We start from the raw sequence: 14879 nt of genomic DNA, 5'->3' as shown, positions 1-14879 counted from the left end.
CAGACTCGATGACCCTCGGAGCCCCTTTGGGCTGTAGGTCCTCTGGTGCCCATAGATCAGGGGTTAAGGCAGGGACACTGGAGAAGGAGCCACTTGGCTCCTGCCTTTACTTCACAAGGGTCCTCAGCGTGATGGCTTTCAGGACATTGAATGCGCACTGTTGACCTGGCCCTTCTTTCTTCTTGCCGGTCAGGGTCTTCACAACACAAAGAGTAGGGCTTAGTATCATTTCTAGAACCTGTTTCTTGGAAATCTCATTTGTTTCCTGTACCTTTTTAAGGACTTTCTGCTCTTTAATTTGTGACTTTTTACAATTTTCCAGATCAGGTCTCACCTTTTGCGTCCAGTAGTGGAAGAAGATTAAATTTCTCTCACACTAGAAACATGACTCTTCAGGATGGGAAAAACAGTAAGTAACAGGGGCAGGGGAAGCCTGAGCTTCCGTGCGCTTCTGAGCTAAGGAGAAGAGTTGCCCTTGTCAGCACCATTCCAAGCAGACACACGCTCTGGGTCTTCACCGCTAGGAATGCTGAAAAGCAGCTAAGCTCTAGGACTGTTAAGTGCCTGCTCTGCACCAGTAATGACAGGCGGGCAGAGCCATGCAAGGAAAAGAGGGTTAGTTTGGGAATCGGAGGACCTGGGCTTGAGTCACAGCTCTGCCGCTCTGCTCGCCTGACCTCGGGCAGACACCTAACTTCCCTCACCTCAGCTTCATCTGTAAAATGACAGGGTTCACTCAGTGGTCTCCACGGTTCATTCCTGCTATAAGTCTTACAGTCTTGTGATTCATTTTACTTAGTGCAAAAAAACTTTCCGCGCCGTAGCCCTGTGAGGTGGGTAGTATAAGTATAATTATTGTACAGATGAGGAAACTGAGGCACAGTAAAGTAATGCAGCTGTGGCCTCGCAGACAGTGGACGAGCCCTTCGGCCACGTGCCCGGCTTCTCTGGGCCCATTGTCTGCAGCATGTGTCCCGAGGCTCAGCTCTGGGCACACTGCAGCCTCTCTGGCATCATTTTGTACACTTTCGTTCTTCGTGCCCTCCTCTTCTGGTCCACCCTGGTTCCCTTCGTTGCATGTTGGGTTTGTGTCCTTTAAAATCACAGTGGGTCAGAGCCCTCCCTCAGCTTCTTCAGGTTCTCAGAGGCTGCCCCTTTTTCTTCCTCATTGGGAACAGGTGAGGGGCTGCTGAAAGAAAGGACAGTGGGTAGTGATCAGCTGCAGATCCTGATTGATTGACTGATTGATAATGCCAGTTCTCTAAGCCCAGGTGACTGGCAGAATAGCCATGCTGTGGTCTGGCACAGAATACGGGGAGTTTGGTTTTAGACGTGTGGAACTCGAGGCACCTGGCCATATCCAGGGGGCAGTGTCCTGCCAATGATTGGAGAAATCAGTTTGAGCATCCTCTACATATGGCTAATAGGTCATAGTGTCATAAATCTAGAGCTGGTTAGGCCCTCCATGGCCATCAAATCCAACCACCTCATTTTACAGATGAGGAAACTGAGGCCCTTACTGGGAAATGCCTCGCCCTAGGTCACCCAGGGAGCGACTGACCCCAAGTCCAGTGTTCTTTCCAGTTGTCATTCTTCAGAGAAAACGTAGGCCACCTTTACCTTCTCTGTGGCCTAGAAAGTCCATGGTTGTGCTGTCTAGGGGCAGAATCATTGAAATGCAGACTGGAAGGCTCGTTTTACACAGAGCCAACGGAGGCCTAGAGAGAGGGTCCCAAAGTGCCCAGTGAGTTAGTGGCAGATGACAATCCCTGGTGTCAATACCTTAATTGATGTGTTTTCCTTCATCAGAAGAAAAAAAATTAGAAAAATCCCCCTGATCCAAATCACTCTTTGAACAAAGAATGTCAGAGAGACTTTTCGCTGCCCAGCAAAGAGAGCACCAGACGAGGGCTCAGGGAGTCGGGATTGATAGCCCACGCATAGCACTCCCTCAGTGTCTGACTTTGGGCAGAGCCAGAGATGAGTTCTCTGGGTCTGTTTCTTCATCTGTGATAACCGGAGGATGATTTCTAGGGTCCCTTCAGGCTCCAACTCTCTTGACTTTACCGTGTCAGTGTGCTCTTTGCACATGTAAGAGAAACCCTCATCTCAGTTTTTACTGGCTTTATCCATCAGGAATAAGGAAGAGGCATCCATGCCCCCATGAAAATAGCAGTGTTTTTTAGCAGAGAGACTTTTGCTTCTTTATCATTAAGTTAACAAATTCCTTTTTGAAATGACTTTTCTCATGTTTTCTTCTCGTTCCTAGAGGTGGCCATCGCTGTAAAGTACAATCGGGACGGGTCGTACAGCATGCAGGTACAGCCTCTGGTTTTGTCAGAAGGATCCTCTGTCAGATTGAGTGTGGGTCTGACTAACCGTAGTCATTGTTTCCCTGAGCCATTGCCCAGGCACTGTTATTCCAGGCCAGCTTCTGGAAATTAGTTCTGTATCATTTGATTCTTTCTTTTGTGTGTCCAGCTTAGCTGTCACTCTTTCATAATGGAAATTGAGCAAAGCCGCGTGCTCAGATCTGAGATAATCTCCTAAGCCCGACACACAAAGGCCGCCACCGGGTGTCTCTGAGGACGACGGCTGCGCCGTTGTTGGCATTTTGGGAGGAGCGCATCTTTTCCAGTTGTAAATAGGCAGCAGGCAAGGTCTGCTCATCTCTGAGCAAGATTGGCCAAGGCAAGAGGAAAATTTTAACAAAATACCCACAAATTCAAATTTAGGGAAAAGAATCAAACAAGAAGGCTCATTGGTTGATAGAGTAAGGGCATCTTCTTCTAGCGAGATCTGTCCCTCTGTCACATGCTTGAGTGGTGCTTGCCATCCTTCCAGATGCACAACTTGTCTACGAACCTTGGTACCGATTGACTTTACTTCTCTAAAAATGAGAAATTAGAATAATGTATGCAGGGTGAATGTGAAAGGCACGTGCTGTCTCTGCTGGGTCTCCTGCTGGTTCTTTCCATGATGCATTCAAGCAGGGGGATAGGGGGATCACAGACTTCTGCCAGTCTGCTTATAGAGATACTGTCATTGTTTGTCACGTATATTGTCACTATATATTTGTCACTTACATCTCCACTTGTGAGCTTAAAATGACTTCAGGAGATAGTGGAGAATAGAAGGGCCTGGCGTGTATGGTCCATGGGGTCACGAAGAGTCAGACACCACTGAATGACAACAACTTTTATCCACTCTCCAGTCTGGTATCACTTACTATTACATAAATACTCATGTGATTGGTTGATTGGGAAAAAGAGAAAAATACACTCTGTCTAGCATTATGTTTCATCAAGAGGGTATTGGGATATCAGTAAATAGGTCAGAGATGAGCAGATCTCTCTCCACACGCCCTACATTCCAGCCAGGCTGGTCTGCAAGCTGTTCCCCAAACTCACCCTGCTGCTCTTCCTCTCCAGCCTCAAAAGTGCACTTTCCTCATCGCCTTGTCTTAGAATTACTCACTTCTTTCAAAGCTCAGGCCGGGTGCTGTCCTCTCCAGGAAGCCTCTCCTCCTCCACCCAGCCATGTGTGAGATCGTATTGCATTTACTTCTCTGCGCCCAAGGTCTCCCTCCAGTGGAATCCAAGCACTCCAAGGGAAGGAGCTTTCATTTTTGTCTTTGACCTCCAGCATGGGCACTTGAGAAATGTCTGTTAAATTGGATTGAATTGGATTAACAACATATGGCAGACCTTTATTGCAAAACCGCTAGACAGCCCTGCCTTAAAATCATGCTGCCATTCAACCAGAGGAACTAAACTCGCCAGTGTTGTGTCATGATGCCCTCTGCCCTGGCTGACAAAACCTTCAACCCTTGTGAGGGCACCTTGTTGGCAGGCTGGCTTTTTGTCCTAGAGACAGTGATAGAAGAAAGGGCAGTCACTGCAGTCATCCAAGGCATGGGAGATGGGAGAAGGCTGTGTCGAGCTTTAGGCGGTGATGAGCTTCACGGACAGTGATGCCCGTCATGCTGCCACTGCCGTGGAAGGCAGATAATGTCTCTTTTCTCTCTTTCTGTCCACAGTGGCTAGCATGTTACCGGGCACAACTGCTTGTTAATAGTTTGATTTGCGTATTTGAGTTGGTATTCCATAGCAGACGCTATCTTCACACCACATGGTGAAGTAAAAGCACTTTGTTTGTGGAGCACAAATGAAGGACTTGACTTGGGAGCATTTGAGACTGTCCTCCAAGAAGGTGTCTCTTTCCTTGTTTACATTCAGACAAGATTCTTTGATCATTGCAACCACAGTGGTCACCTTGTTTCATGGTCCTCTGGTTACTACTGTCAAGGAAAGCAAAATATGGGGAAATGTTGGCTGACCAAAGAATTTTGCCACCAGCATGGAGGAGGACCTGTGCGAAGTAGAAATGGTGACGTTCTCCAGATGCTGCCAGAGGCAGCGGGTGATGTAGTGGGTACAGCACCAGGCCGGAATCAGGAAGAACTTTGTTCAAACCCAGCCTCAGGCATCTGACTAGCTGTGTGACCCTGGACAAATCACTTGACCTGTTTGCCTCAGTTTCCTCAGCAGTAAAATGAGGTCATAATAATATCTACTTCCCAGCATTGTTTTGAGGATGAAATGAGAGGATAAAATCGTTAGTGGTAATAATAACACTGCTATTATAATTAATATAATCAGTATTATTACCTCTAATGATTGTATTAAATATATTAATTATAATAGCAGTATTTATATAATGCTTTTAGGTTTGCAGAGCACTTTACAAATATGATCTCATTTGATCTTCAAGTCATTATTATTTAGGACAGCTAGGTCACTCAGTGGATAGAGCACTTAGCCAGAAGTCAGGAAAACTCATTTTCATGAGTTCAAATCTGGCCTCAGACACTTCCTACTTGTGTAACTCTAGGCATGTCACTTAACCCTGTTTGCCTTAGTTTCCCCATCTATAGAATGAGCTGGAGAAGGAAATGACAAACCATTTCAGTATCTTTGCCAAGAAAATCCCACATGGGATCACGAAGAGTCGGACATAACTGCAAAACGACTAAACAAATGATTGTCACACTTCTTTTGGTGATGCCATTTGACTGGTGGCATCTATCCTCAGAACATCACAGAGGCTCCCATTGGAAAGAGCTAAAGTCACTCAGAAGAATTCAGCCTAACTCTACACACAAGGGAAAAACAAATGGAGGAGGAGGAGCAAGATGTGGATTGCATTTGGGAATCATGCAGCAGTTTCACCAGCCTCCCGACACCTCCTTAAAACAAAACCCTGTTCTTTAAACACCAAGATTCTTCGGGTGACGCTGTATGGCTAGGACTTATGGAAGACCACAGTCTTCAAGGAATCCAAAGGACAAGTGACACAGTAGGTCTAAGAAGGTTACAGCATATTTCTGAGAATAAATTTATCCTGGAACATGGTTCTAAAGATACTATTAGAGAGCTGTCTGACCAAGGAAAAGATGGGCTGATCACGTGGTAGATGTGCAGATTGTATGCTGCTGCATTAATACCTGTGTAATTTCAGGAGGTCCAGTGAAGACTCTGAGTACCTTGGGGGAAGCCCTGGGGAGGGGAATCATCAAAGAAGAGGGACAGGAGCCCACAGGGTGTGAGCTGTGAGTGGGTAGTCCACCCTACTGGAGGGCAGGCCCACACTGGTGTTAGTGTGGGTTGAAGTGAAGAATGGCCCGGGGACCTACCCCTTCCTTTAGGATTGATGGTGCTTCTATGTGAATAATTCTCTGATGGACCTTATAGGGTATGACCCAATTGATTGACACTTTCTGGACCAACAGTGAGTTTTTTCCATAAATGGAATCCTTTATGAGCAGCGAGCTAGTTTTGGAGTCTTAGATTTCTGGAGCAGTTTCACACCAGCCTGGGACGCCAGGGGATCCTACCTTTGCATCAGCCTGCAGATTTGAGTGAAGGAAGTCACAGTTGGGGGGGGGGTGGACCAAAGCATGGTCCAGGGTCCAGAGGTATTGACAGCTCAGAGCTGAGAGGATTCCACATCACTCCTCCAGGTTTGTGGACCAGCTTGTGGTCGCTTAGCTTAGGGAGTACATGGAAGGTCTAGACTTTCCCTTAGGAAACAGCCCCATGAGAATCTTGGGCTCAGCGCCAATTGCAGAGAAGGTGCTGAAGGGAGGGGCCTCCCTCAGCGGCATAGGGGGCTTCTCTGTCCTACTCCGGGCTTTCGCCTGATGGGCGATGATGGTTTGGAGGAGTAAGCAGCTTGTGCGCTGATGGGCTTCATGGTTAAGCGCTGGAAAAAGAAGGATCCCTGGTTTATGTCGATCAGAATGACCAGCACAACGTTGGGCCAGTAACACCCTGACGTTCTGAAAAGCGTCTTCATCTCGGTGAGCACAGCGGTGCCATGGAACACCTTGGTGCCCACGGCAAGGAAGGGGCTCATCAGCTATTGTTTGGTTTGCTTTGATTTTTCAGAAGGAAAGCTTGGTGGGAACTGACTACCCCTAGGAAGACTTGAGGAGACTCTGTGTTGTGGACAGAGAACAGTTTGTTTGCAGAGTAGAATACGTGAGAGGGAACAATCTGTAGCCCCAAGAGTTCAGCTAGAGCCAGATTTTGAAGGCCTTTAAATGCCGTGTAGAGGAATTCGGATTTTGTCCTAAGGTATAAAGGGAGACACTGAAGCTTCCTCAGCAGAGGAGGGCCATGGTCGGACCAGTGTGGTAGGAATATCAATTTGGCGGCTCCGTGGAGGCCAGACTGGAAAGACTGGCAGTATTCCATTGATGCCACAGCTGCCGTATACTTTGGGGACGTAGCGGCTGTGAGGGGTATTATTCGGCCTTCGTTGTCTCAGAGGACCATTGCAGGTGACCAACAGACCAGGGAAGGAATCTGCAGAATGTTACTACCCCAGGGAGGGCACCGTGGTCAAGACATGCACTTGGGAAAGGAGAGACTGATAATGGCAGGCACAAAGGCTGAGTGCCGCCCTGGCATCGAAGGACCCAAGCTGGAAGGCCCTGTGGGCTGGATTCTCTCTGGAGGATTTGTGGAAGGGAGACACAGAAGTCGCACAGGAAGAGGAAGGGTGGAAGGCCCTGATTGGCACGGCGGAGAGGATTCTTCGGAGGTCGGAGAGCCACTGAAGCATGGAAGCATGGATGTGTTTGTAGTCAGCACAGCGTCCTTCCAGTCAGGGCTCATCAGGAAGTCAAGGGACCCCTCCAAGCAGCCACTGAGCGCCGGCTCCGCCTGCTCTGGTGCCAGGCTAGAAGATGTAAGGCATTCCTTACCAGTCGCCCTCTCCAGTGGCCTCATGTTCATCTTTCATCCTTGTTACCGGGCAGGGTGACCCATGGGTACCAGTCAAACAGGCACAGGACAGGGAGGGCAGTCTTGTTACACGCTCACTCCAGACAGACTCCTTAACCTCACTGCAGGATACAACGTTAGGAAAGCAAAAGAAATACAAACACTTAACAGTTTCCAGCACGGTGCCCCCAGGCTGCATGATGGAAGGCCTGAGAACCTATGCATAAATACCTCTGTGTCCTCTTTCACCTTCCTCTGTATAACATGCATTTTTAAAGAACAGCCTGGAGCAGCTAGGTGGCACAGTGGATAGAGCACTGGCCCTGAAGTCAGAAGGACCTGAGTTCAGATCTGGCCTCAGACCAAACACTTGACACTTAGTAGCTGTGTGACCCTGGGCAAGTCACTTAAACCAAGTTGCCTAAAAATTAAAAAAAAAAACACAAAGAACAGCCTTGGGAATTGTACTTCAGGAGCGTGTGAACTGAAGTGGAAAGTGTACTCACCAATGCCAGATTGTTTTTACATAACCAAGGAGCCTTTTTCCTTGCATTTCTGTGTATAAAGGGAGGAATATAGATATAGATAGACACATGCATACATACATATTGTTGTTGTTTTGTGTCGTGATGCCGTGGCCCACAGCCCACCAGGCACTTCTGTTCTCCACTATCTCCTGAAGCATATCCAAGCTCATGTTTGTTGTTTACATGACGCTACCTATCCATCTCATCTGCTGCCATCCCCTTTTCTTTTTTGTACTTAGATATACACACACATACACGCATATACAAGCATATTTACCAGTATATGTAAAGTTTTGTGTAGTTCTAATAAACGATAATAGCTGACACTTACGTAGCACTTTAAGGTTTGCAAAATGCTTTTAAAATATCTCATTTTATACTTACAACAACCCTGGGAGGTAGGTGCTATTTTTGTCCCTATTTTGCCAATGAGGAAACTGAGGCTTGCTCATGATCACACAGCTAGTGTCTGGGGCTGGATTTGAACTCAAGTCTTCCTGACTCCTCTATCCACTGCCCCACCCAGCTGCCATAATAAAATTATAGGTATTTTAATTACTTTACAAAATTATTACATGTTTACATAACAAAATTATATGTACATATGTTTAAGCAAAATAATCTTGCCTTTTGCCTTCTCAGAGTAAAGAAAGTTTGGCCATTGTCCACATTTCATTCTCCAGGATCAGAGCAGAAAATGGTGGAATGGGTCTGTGTGACTTGAATGTTCTTTGGACACTATACATGGAATAGTGTCTAGAGGACTAAACTCCTTTCATCACATTTTGTCTTTGTTTATAACTCCCTTTGTCTGCACGCACAAAGTGGGCCAAACATGTGACTTTAGACACTTAGAGTTACTGATCAGTTTTACTCCCAGTTGAAAGTTATGTGCCCTGTCTCTTTGGGGAGATGATAAATAGTCAAAGGATATGAATAGACAGTTTTCAGATGAAGAAATTAAAGCTATCTGTAGTCATATGAAAAAATACTCTAAATCACTATTGATTAAAGAAATGCAAATTAAAACAACTGTAAGGTACCACCTCACACCTATCAGATTGGCTAATATGAAAAGAAAAATGATAAATGTTGGAGAAGATGTGGGAAAAATCGGAATACGAATGCATCGTTGGTGGAGTTGTGAACTGATCCAGCCATTCTGGAAAGCCAAAGGGCTGTAAAACTGTGTATACCCTTTGATCTGGCAATACCATTACCCCAAAGAGATCATACAAATGGGAAAAGGACCCACATGTACAAAAATATTTATAGCAGCTCTTTTTGTGGTGGCAAAAAACTGGAAATTGAGGGATGCCCATCAATTGGGGAATGGCTAAGCAAGTTGTGGTATATGAATGCAATGGAATACTATTGTGCTATAAGAAATGATGAGCAGGCAGACTTCAGAAAAACCTGGAAAGACTCGTATGGTCTGATGCTGAGTAAAGTGAGCAGAACCAGGAGAACATCATACACAGTAATAGCAACGTTGTGTGATGATCAACTGTGATAGACTTAGCTCTTCTTAGCAATACAATGACAAATTGCATACAAAAACAGTTCCAAAAGATTCATGATGAAAAATGCTGTCCACATCCAGAAAAAGAACTATGGAGTCTGAATACAGATCAAAGCATACTGTTTTCACCTTTTTTGTTTGTTTTTCTTTCTCATAGTTTCCCCCTTTTGTTCTGATTCTTCTTTCACAACATGACTAATGTGGAAATGTGTTTAATATGATTGTACATGTATAGCCTATATCAGATTGCATGCCATCTTTGGGAGGAGAGGAAGGAGAAAAAAAATTGAAACTCAAAATCTTATAAAAGTGAATGTTGAAAACTTCCTTTACGTGTAATTGAAAAAAATAAAATACTGTTAAGTAGGGGGGAAAAAAGCTTTGGGGAGAAAACAAGCCATGTAGGATCCTAATGCCAACATGACTGCCATAACAACAATGTTATAGCTGTTTTGTTAAAAAAAAAATTTCTGTTATGTTTCAGATTGAAGATAAAACTTTCGAAGTCCTCGGTGACCTTTGTAATGAAGGAGACTGCACATACCTGAAATGTTCCGTTAATGGTATTGTTAGTAAACCTAAACTGATTATCTCGGAGAGCACCATCTACCTGTTTTCCATGGTAATCCTGCTTTTTTACAATCCTATGCTTGGGTTTGTGAGGACACTGGCATGACCCTAGCATTCTGCTGAGAGAGAGGGACTAGCTTCCTGCATTTGCATTTCCTCTGTGTACTCCGCTTCGTTCATTTCCTTTGCCCTCACATTTATACTCATATGTACATCCTTTTATATATACTGATCTACTTCCTTTATATTTATTCCCCAAACCGTCTCTGCTAGCCCAGTCATATGTATGCCTTCTTTCCCTTTCGTGCATACATACATACAGAGACATATTCCAGCTACTTCCCTGTAATTGTCCATGGTTTTCAAGATGGCTGTGAGGGAAGTCTGGAAGATGAGCTTAGAGAATAGTATTTCTTGTGCCCAGGGAATAGGAGCTTGGTAACTGGCAGCGGAGGAGCTGACTAATGTTGGTCTCCTTCAGCAGAGAGACGTAGGGATGGAGGAAAAGGCATTTTCCATGGACAGTGGTTAGGTTCTTCATTTGGGGACTAGCCCCTCGATACAGCTTTCATTTCAGTCATTTTATGTACACAGAGGAATAGGCAGTAGTTAGCATGTCACTTAGAAGCTACTCGATTTCCATGGCTTGCCTTAGAATCAACTATAAGGGAGACCATATTGTAATAAGGTCGTTTTGATATGTCTTAAAAGAAGAGAGAGAAGTGGATTTTCTTATCTCTTCAAAGGGCTACTTTTCATAGTCAAATTGAATAGGAAGGTTTCCTCCATCATGTATGTTAGTTTTAAATAAATATGACTCATGCTCTAAGAATGGTTTTTATACATTTAAATAAGGTCTTATTGTATTTAAAAAGTAAAAACAAGCAAACAAACAAACAAACAAAAAAACAGGGCAGCTAGGTGGTGCAGTGGATAGAGCACCAGCCCTGGAATCGGGAGGACCTGAGTTCAAATCTGGCCTCAGACACATAACACTTACTAGCTGTGTGACCCTGGGCAAGTCACTTAACCCTATTGGCTAGCCAAAAGAAAAAACCAAGACAAAACAACACTCTTCATCCAAAAACACGTAGCCAGAATGATTTGGCCCTTGGCCAGAATACTTTGACAACCCCTGCTCTAGACAAAAAAATCATCACCAGTGATCAGGCTAGGGATGAACTGAACCAGGCAGGTTAAAATTAGCCTCCTATGTGGCTCATTTGCTCCCCAAAGCTTTTGACAACTATGTTAAAATACAAAGATATTCCAACAGAACCATGTAACTTCACGTTTTCCCTACAAGTACATCCGTGATTCATATTATCTGAAACTAAAGACTGTGTGCAAACATTAGAAGGATACTTAGGAAAGAAATCACAGTCCCTCGTCAGACCCATGGAAAGGTTGGAAAGCTTGGTAGGGCCAAGCACAGCCTGTATTCCATTGGCACAGCCTTGGAGAAGGTGAGAAGGTTGCCTCTGTGCCTGAGTGAGGCATCAGACGAGGACTCTCTTAGCAGAGGTACAACATGTAATGTACATTAAAAATTACTCATGTTTAAGTAGTACTGTAAAAATTGTGGACCAGAAACCAGCTACCTTGTATGCATCAGTAAAGATGAAATAACCGAATCTGAAGTGGTTTTAAGGTGTTGACTTTGGTTTGGGCTTGTCTGTTTGTTTGTAGGGAGGCAGTGCTCAGATTGGCATCCCAGTGCCTAAATACTTATCTTCAGCACATACTGAAGGAGTACAGGGGAGTGCCCTTGCACCGATGACTGGGACAATTGAGAAGGTAATCAAGCAAAGTGTGGAGGTGGAAAATGAGGCCTAGTGAGACACTTCCTTCCTGTTTATCAAGGTGTATCCATAATGCTGGCCCTCTTCTGACCCCTCAGATAAGCGTGGGGAACTGTGAAAGAGTGAAGCCAGCAAATCGTGGGATTAATGCTGTTTTCTGAATATGGGTATTTCCTTTCAGATGATAAACAATCCAAACTTTTCTTTATTTTTTAAGCAGTAAAAGATATAAAGAACCTGGAATTTTCCCAAAGAGTTCATTTTTTTCTTTTCTTTGAATGCTTTTTTTTTACTTTTTAATTTTTATGGCTATCTTTTTTTTTCTTTCATTTCCAAATATATCCCTTCCACTGTATCCTACCCGGGAAACCATCCTGTAACAAAGAATAGAAAAAAAGGGTGGAAAGGTTCATCAAAACTAATCTACACATCAGTTGAATCTAACAGCATATGCAGTATCTTGTACCCATAGTCCCTCACTTCTGAAAAGAAAGAAGAGAGGCAGGCCTTCTTATCTCTTCAAGGGACTATTTTTCAGTCAGATCAAACGGAAAAGGTTTCCTCCAACATGTACACTTTAAATAATCTTTAACACTTTAAAAATAATTTTGAAAACATTAGTACAACTGAAGGTAACGTAATTATGTCTTGAGATCATTGTATCATCGAGGTTGAGATCTGTGGTAACATCACTTCCAAACATGGCCACTGCCGAGTCCCCTTTGTTGAGTCCTGACTTGTTCTGGGGGAGTCTCTCATAATTCTTGAGCTCACTGAGCAAGAGTCTTTTTGTAGTGTTTGCAGAAGAGAGAGTAATGGAGAGGTTCATCTGGGCTTGCAGAAAACTCCGTTTTGTCTGTAGGAGGCTTCCCCATGCATAGATCTCGGATGAGGAGAGTTTGGAGAACCCCAGAGAAACCAGCCTCCGGGTCCTGGGGTTCTTTGTCTGCACCCCCAGACTCTTGGCAAAGGGCTGTCACATCCAGCTGCAGGCCCTGTTGGTGGGGCTCCCCTGGGCACAGCTGCAGCTCTGCAGGCGGCTTTGTGGTACTGTGGAGGGCACACCATCAATTCTCCAGGCTATATACAAACTAACCTAGACCCACCCCTTAATTAGGAGGGGAATAATTAGATGTCATCATATCCTGCACTTGTCTGCATGTTTACTCTGCATCATATTTGGATGTCCGAAATAATCTTTGAGGTGGATTTAGTCGAGGGCAGGTATGGGGAACAGTGCTAGGGACTACAGTGGGAAGGGAACTCTTGGTGTACTCAAATAGTCCTCCCCCAGGTAAAATTCTCAGTCTTCCCCTCTGCACCTATGTATCCAAGTCTGCAGAAAGACAGATAGTCGATGCTCTGCAGAGGCACCCTTTGTTTGTCTGGGGGATGCTCAGGGCTCTCCAAAAATGTGGGGCCTTGGGGCTTGGTATTGTGTTTGCAAAGGAATTTCCCATTTTAATTGTACCTACTTAAATTCTAGGTATTTGTGAAAGCCGGAGACAGAGTAAAGACTGGTGACATCTTGATGGTTATGATAGCTATGAAAATGGAGGTGAGTGTAAGGAAGTGATCACCTACTCAAGATGGTGAAGGACGTCAGCCCAGTAAAAAGTTCTCTGGCTCTGGCGTCAGAGGATCCAGAATCAGATGTCACCTCTGACGTCTGGCACCTGGTGGCCTTCGGCATGTCCCTCATCCTCCCTGGAGCTCAGTCTCCTTCTCTGTAAAATGGGGAGGGGGGAATTTGAGGACCTCTGAGGACCCTTTCAGCTCCAAATCTAAAATGAGAGGCAGCCAGCAAGACCTGGATTCGAGTGCTGCCCTTGACACATGGCCATATGACCCTGGACAGGTCACTGACCCTCCAAGTGCTCCCTCCAGGTAGCTCTCTTGCTTCAGCAGCCCCTATCTGAATAAAATCACAGGGCCAGTCCTACCCTGCACTGAACCAGATTTTTCTGGGGTTGCCAAACTATTTTTGCCTTATATTTTACCTTTTAGTAGAACCTTAAATACTGTAAGCACCTATCACTTGAAGAGTCCACTTGATAAAACAAAGCAGCATAAATGTTTGATCTTAGTATGTTGGCCTTTTTACGTTTGTTAAAATCCATTCGTCACCTTGGCTTCTGAAATGACTAAAGTTATCCCTAGATTGTAAATAGGCAGTAGCCTGCCAGACTTTTTCCTCCTTGGCTTTCCACATTTGATTTGCTTTCAAAATGAGCAAGGTTTGTGCCAGATTGAGGATGCCCAAGCATGGGAGAAAGAGAAAAATCAAGTCCATTTTTGAAACAGCCACAGGTATGAGGATGTTTGAGGTTGTGGAGACAAACATCCAGGTGATTGGCTGGTTTTTCATCTCAGAGTTTTGGCCCAGCATCAACGCGCCCCTCCTTTGTGTCATGACTACCAGGGCTGGGGGAGGTGCCAAAGCGTGACCCTGACGACTACTTGTGGTCTCCTTTCTCTGCAGCATACAATTAAGTCCCCAAAGGACGGCACAATCAAGAAAGTTCTCTTCAAAGAAGGTTCTCAGGCCTGCAGACATGCTTCATTAATTGAGTTTGTGGAAGAGGAATCGGATGAAGCCTAATCCAAATTGAATCCAGGCAGGAGATCTGATGCTAAATAATTTCTTGCTTGTCTGCACCAAATACCAAGTGCCTTCCTGCTTCCCTAGGAGCTGTGACGAGTGCGCTTTTATCCATCGACAGTTTGGTTTCCGTTGTTCTTTTATAATGAAAATCATGCAGTTGGGCCTTCAACATTATAAGCTGACATAAAATGTTTTAAATTAATAAAAATTAAACTAAATTTATATAAACAGGAAGGGAAACGGCTTCACATTTTTCATTTTGTAGACTTTTGAGGGAGGGAAGGAGGCAGGTCATGATGGAAAGAAACTGGGTGAAAGTAAAGTGCTGTCCTTCCAAATTGTCAGACTGCAAGTAGACAGCTTCAGACCCTTCCAAACGTTAGGTGGCTTCTGTCTGGCTCACTCACGGTCATATTCTCGCCATGGGATAGCTGCTTGTTTATATGAAAGATAGGGTGATTTATTTTCTGTATTTGTGATTTGGGGGCTTCCATTCAGGCATCCTAGCTTTCCCTTACTCATTGCACTTTGTGTTTCTTAAAATACAAATACTTATATTTGAAT

General features: G+C 44.7%; 1 protein-coding gene across 3 annotated transcripts in view; it reads left to right on the top strand.

Annotated features, from left to right (window-relative positions):
* MCCC1 (methylcrotonyl-CoA carboxylase subunit 1) overlaps positions 1-14549 on the top strand; it is a 57102-nt gene extending 42553 nt beyond the window's left edge. For all 3 annotated transcript variants that reach the window (XM_020980831.2, XM_020980832.2, XM_078147575.1), the window contains 6 exons: positions 323-409; positions 2270-2319; positions 9823-9960; positions 11598-11705; positions 13197-13268; positions 14193-14549. In XM_020980831.2, coding sequence (XP_020836490.2) covers positions 323-409; positions 2270-2319; positions 9823-9960; positions 11598-11705; positions 13197-13268; positions 14193-14312 — 575 coding nt within the window. In that variant the 3' untranslated portion in view covers positions 14313-14549. The remainder of the gene's footprint in view (positions 1-322; positions 410-2269; positions 2320-9822; positions 9961-11597; positions 11706-13196; positions 13269-14192) is intronic.
* The last annotated feature ends 330 nt before the right edge of the window (positions 14550-14879 follow it).

Source organism: Phascolarctos cinereus, unplaced genomic scaffold, assembly GCF_003287225.1.
Source record: "Phascolarctos cinereus isolate Bilbo 61053 unplaced genomic scaffold, phaCin_HiC Scaffold_7;HRSCAF=346, whole genome shotgun sequence".
In the NCBI taxonomy this organism is placed as follows: domain Eukaryota; kingdom Metazoa; phylum Chordata; class Mammalia; order Diprotodontia; family Phascolarctidae; genus Phascolarctos; species Phascolarctos cinereus.
Note: the sequence above shows the minus strand (reverse complement) of the source record. Positions and strands in the feature narration are given on the sequence as shown.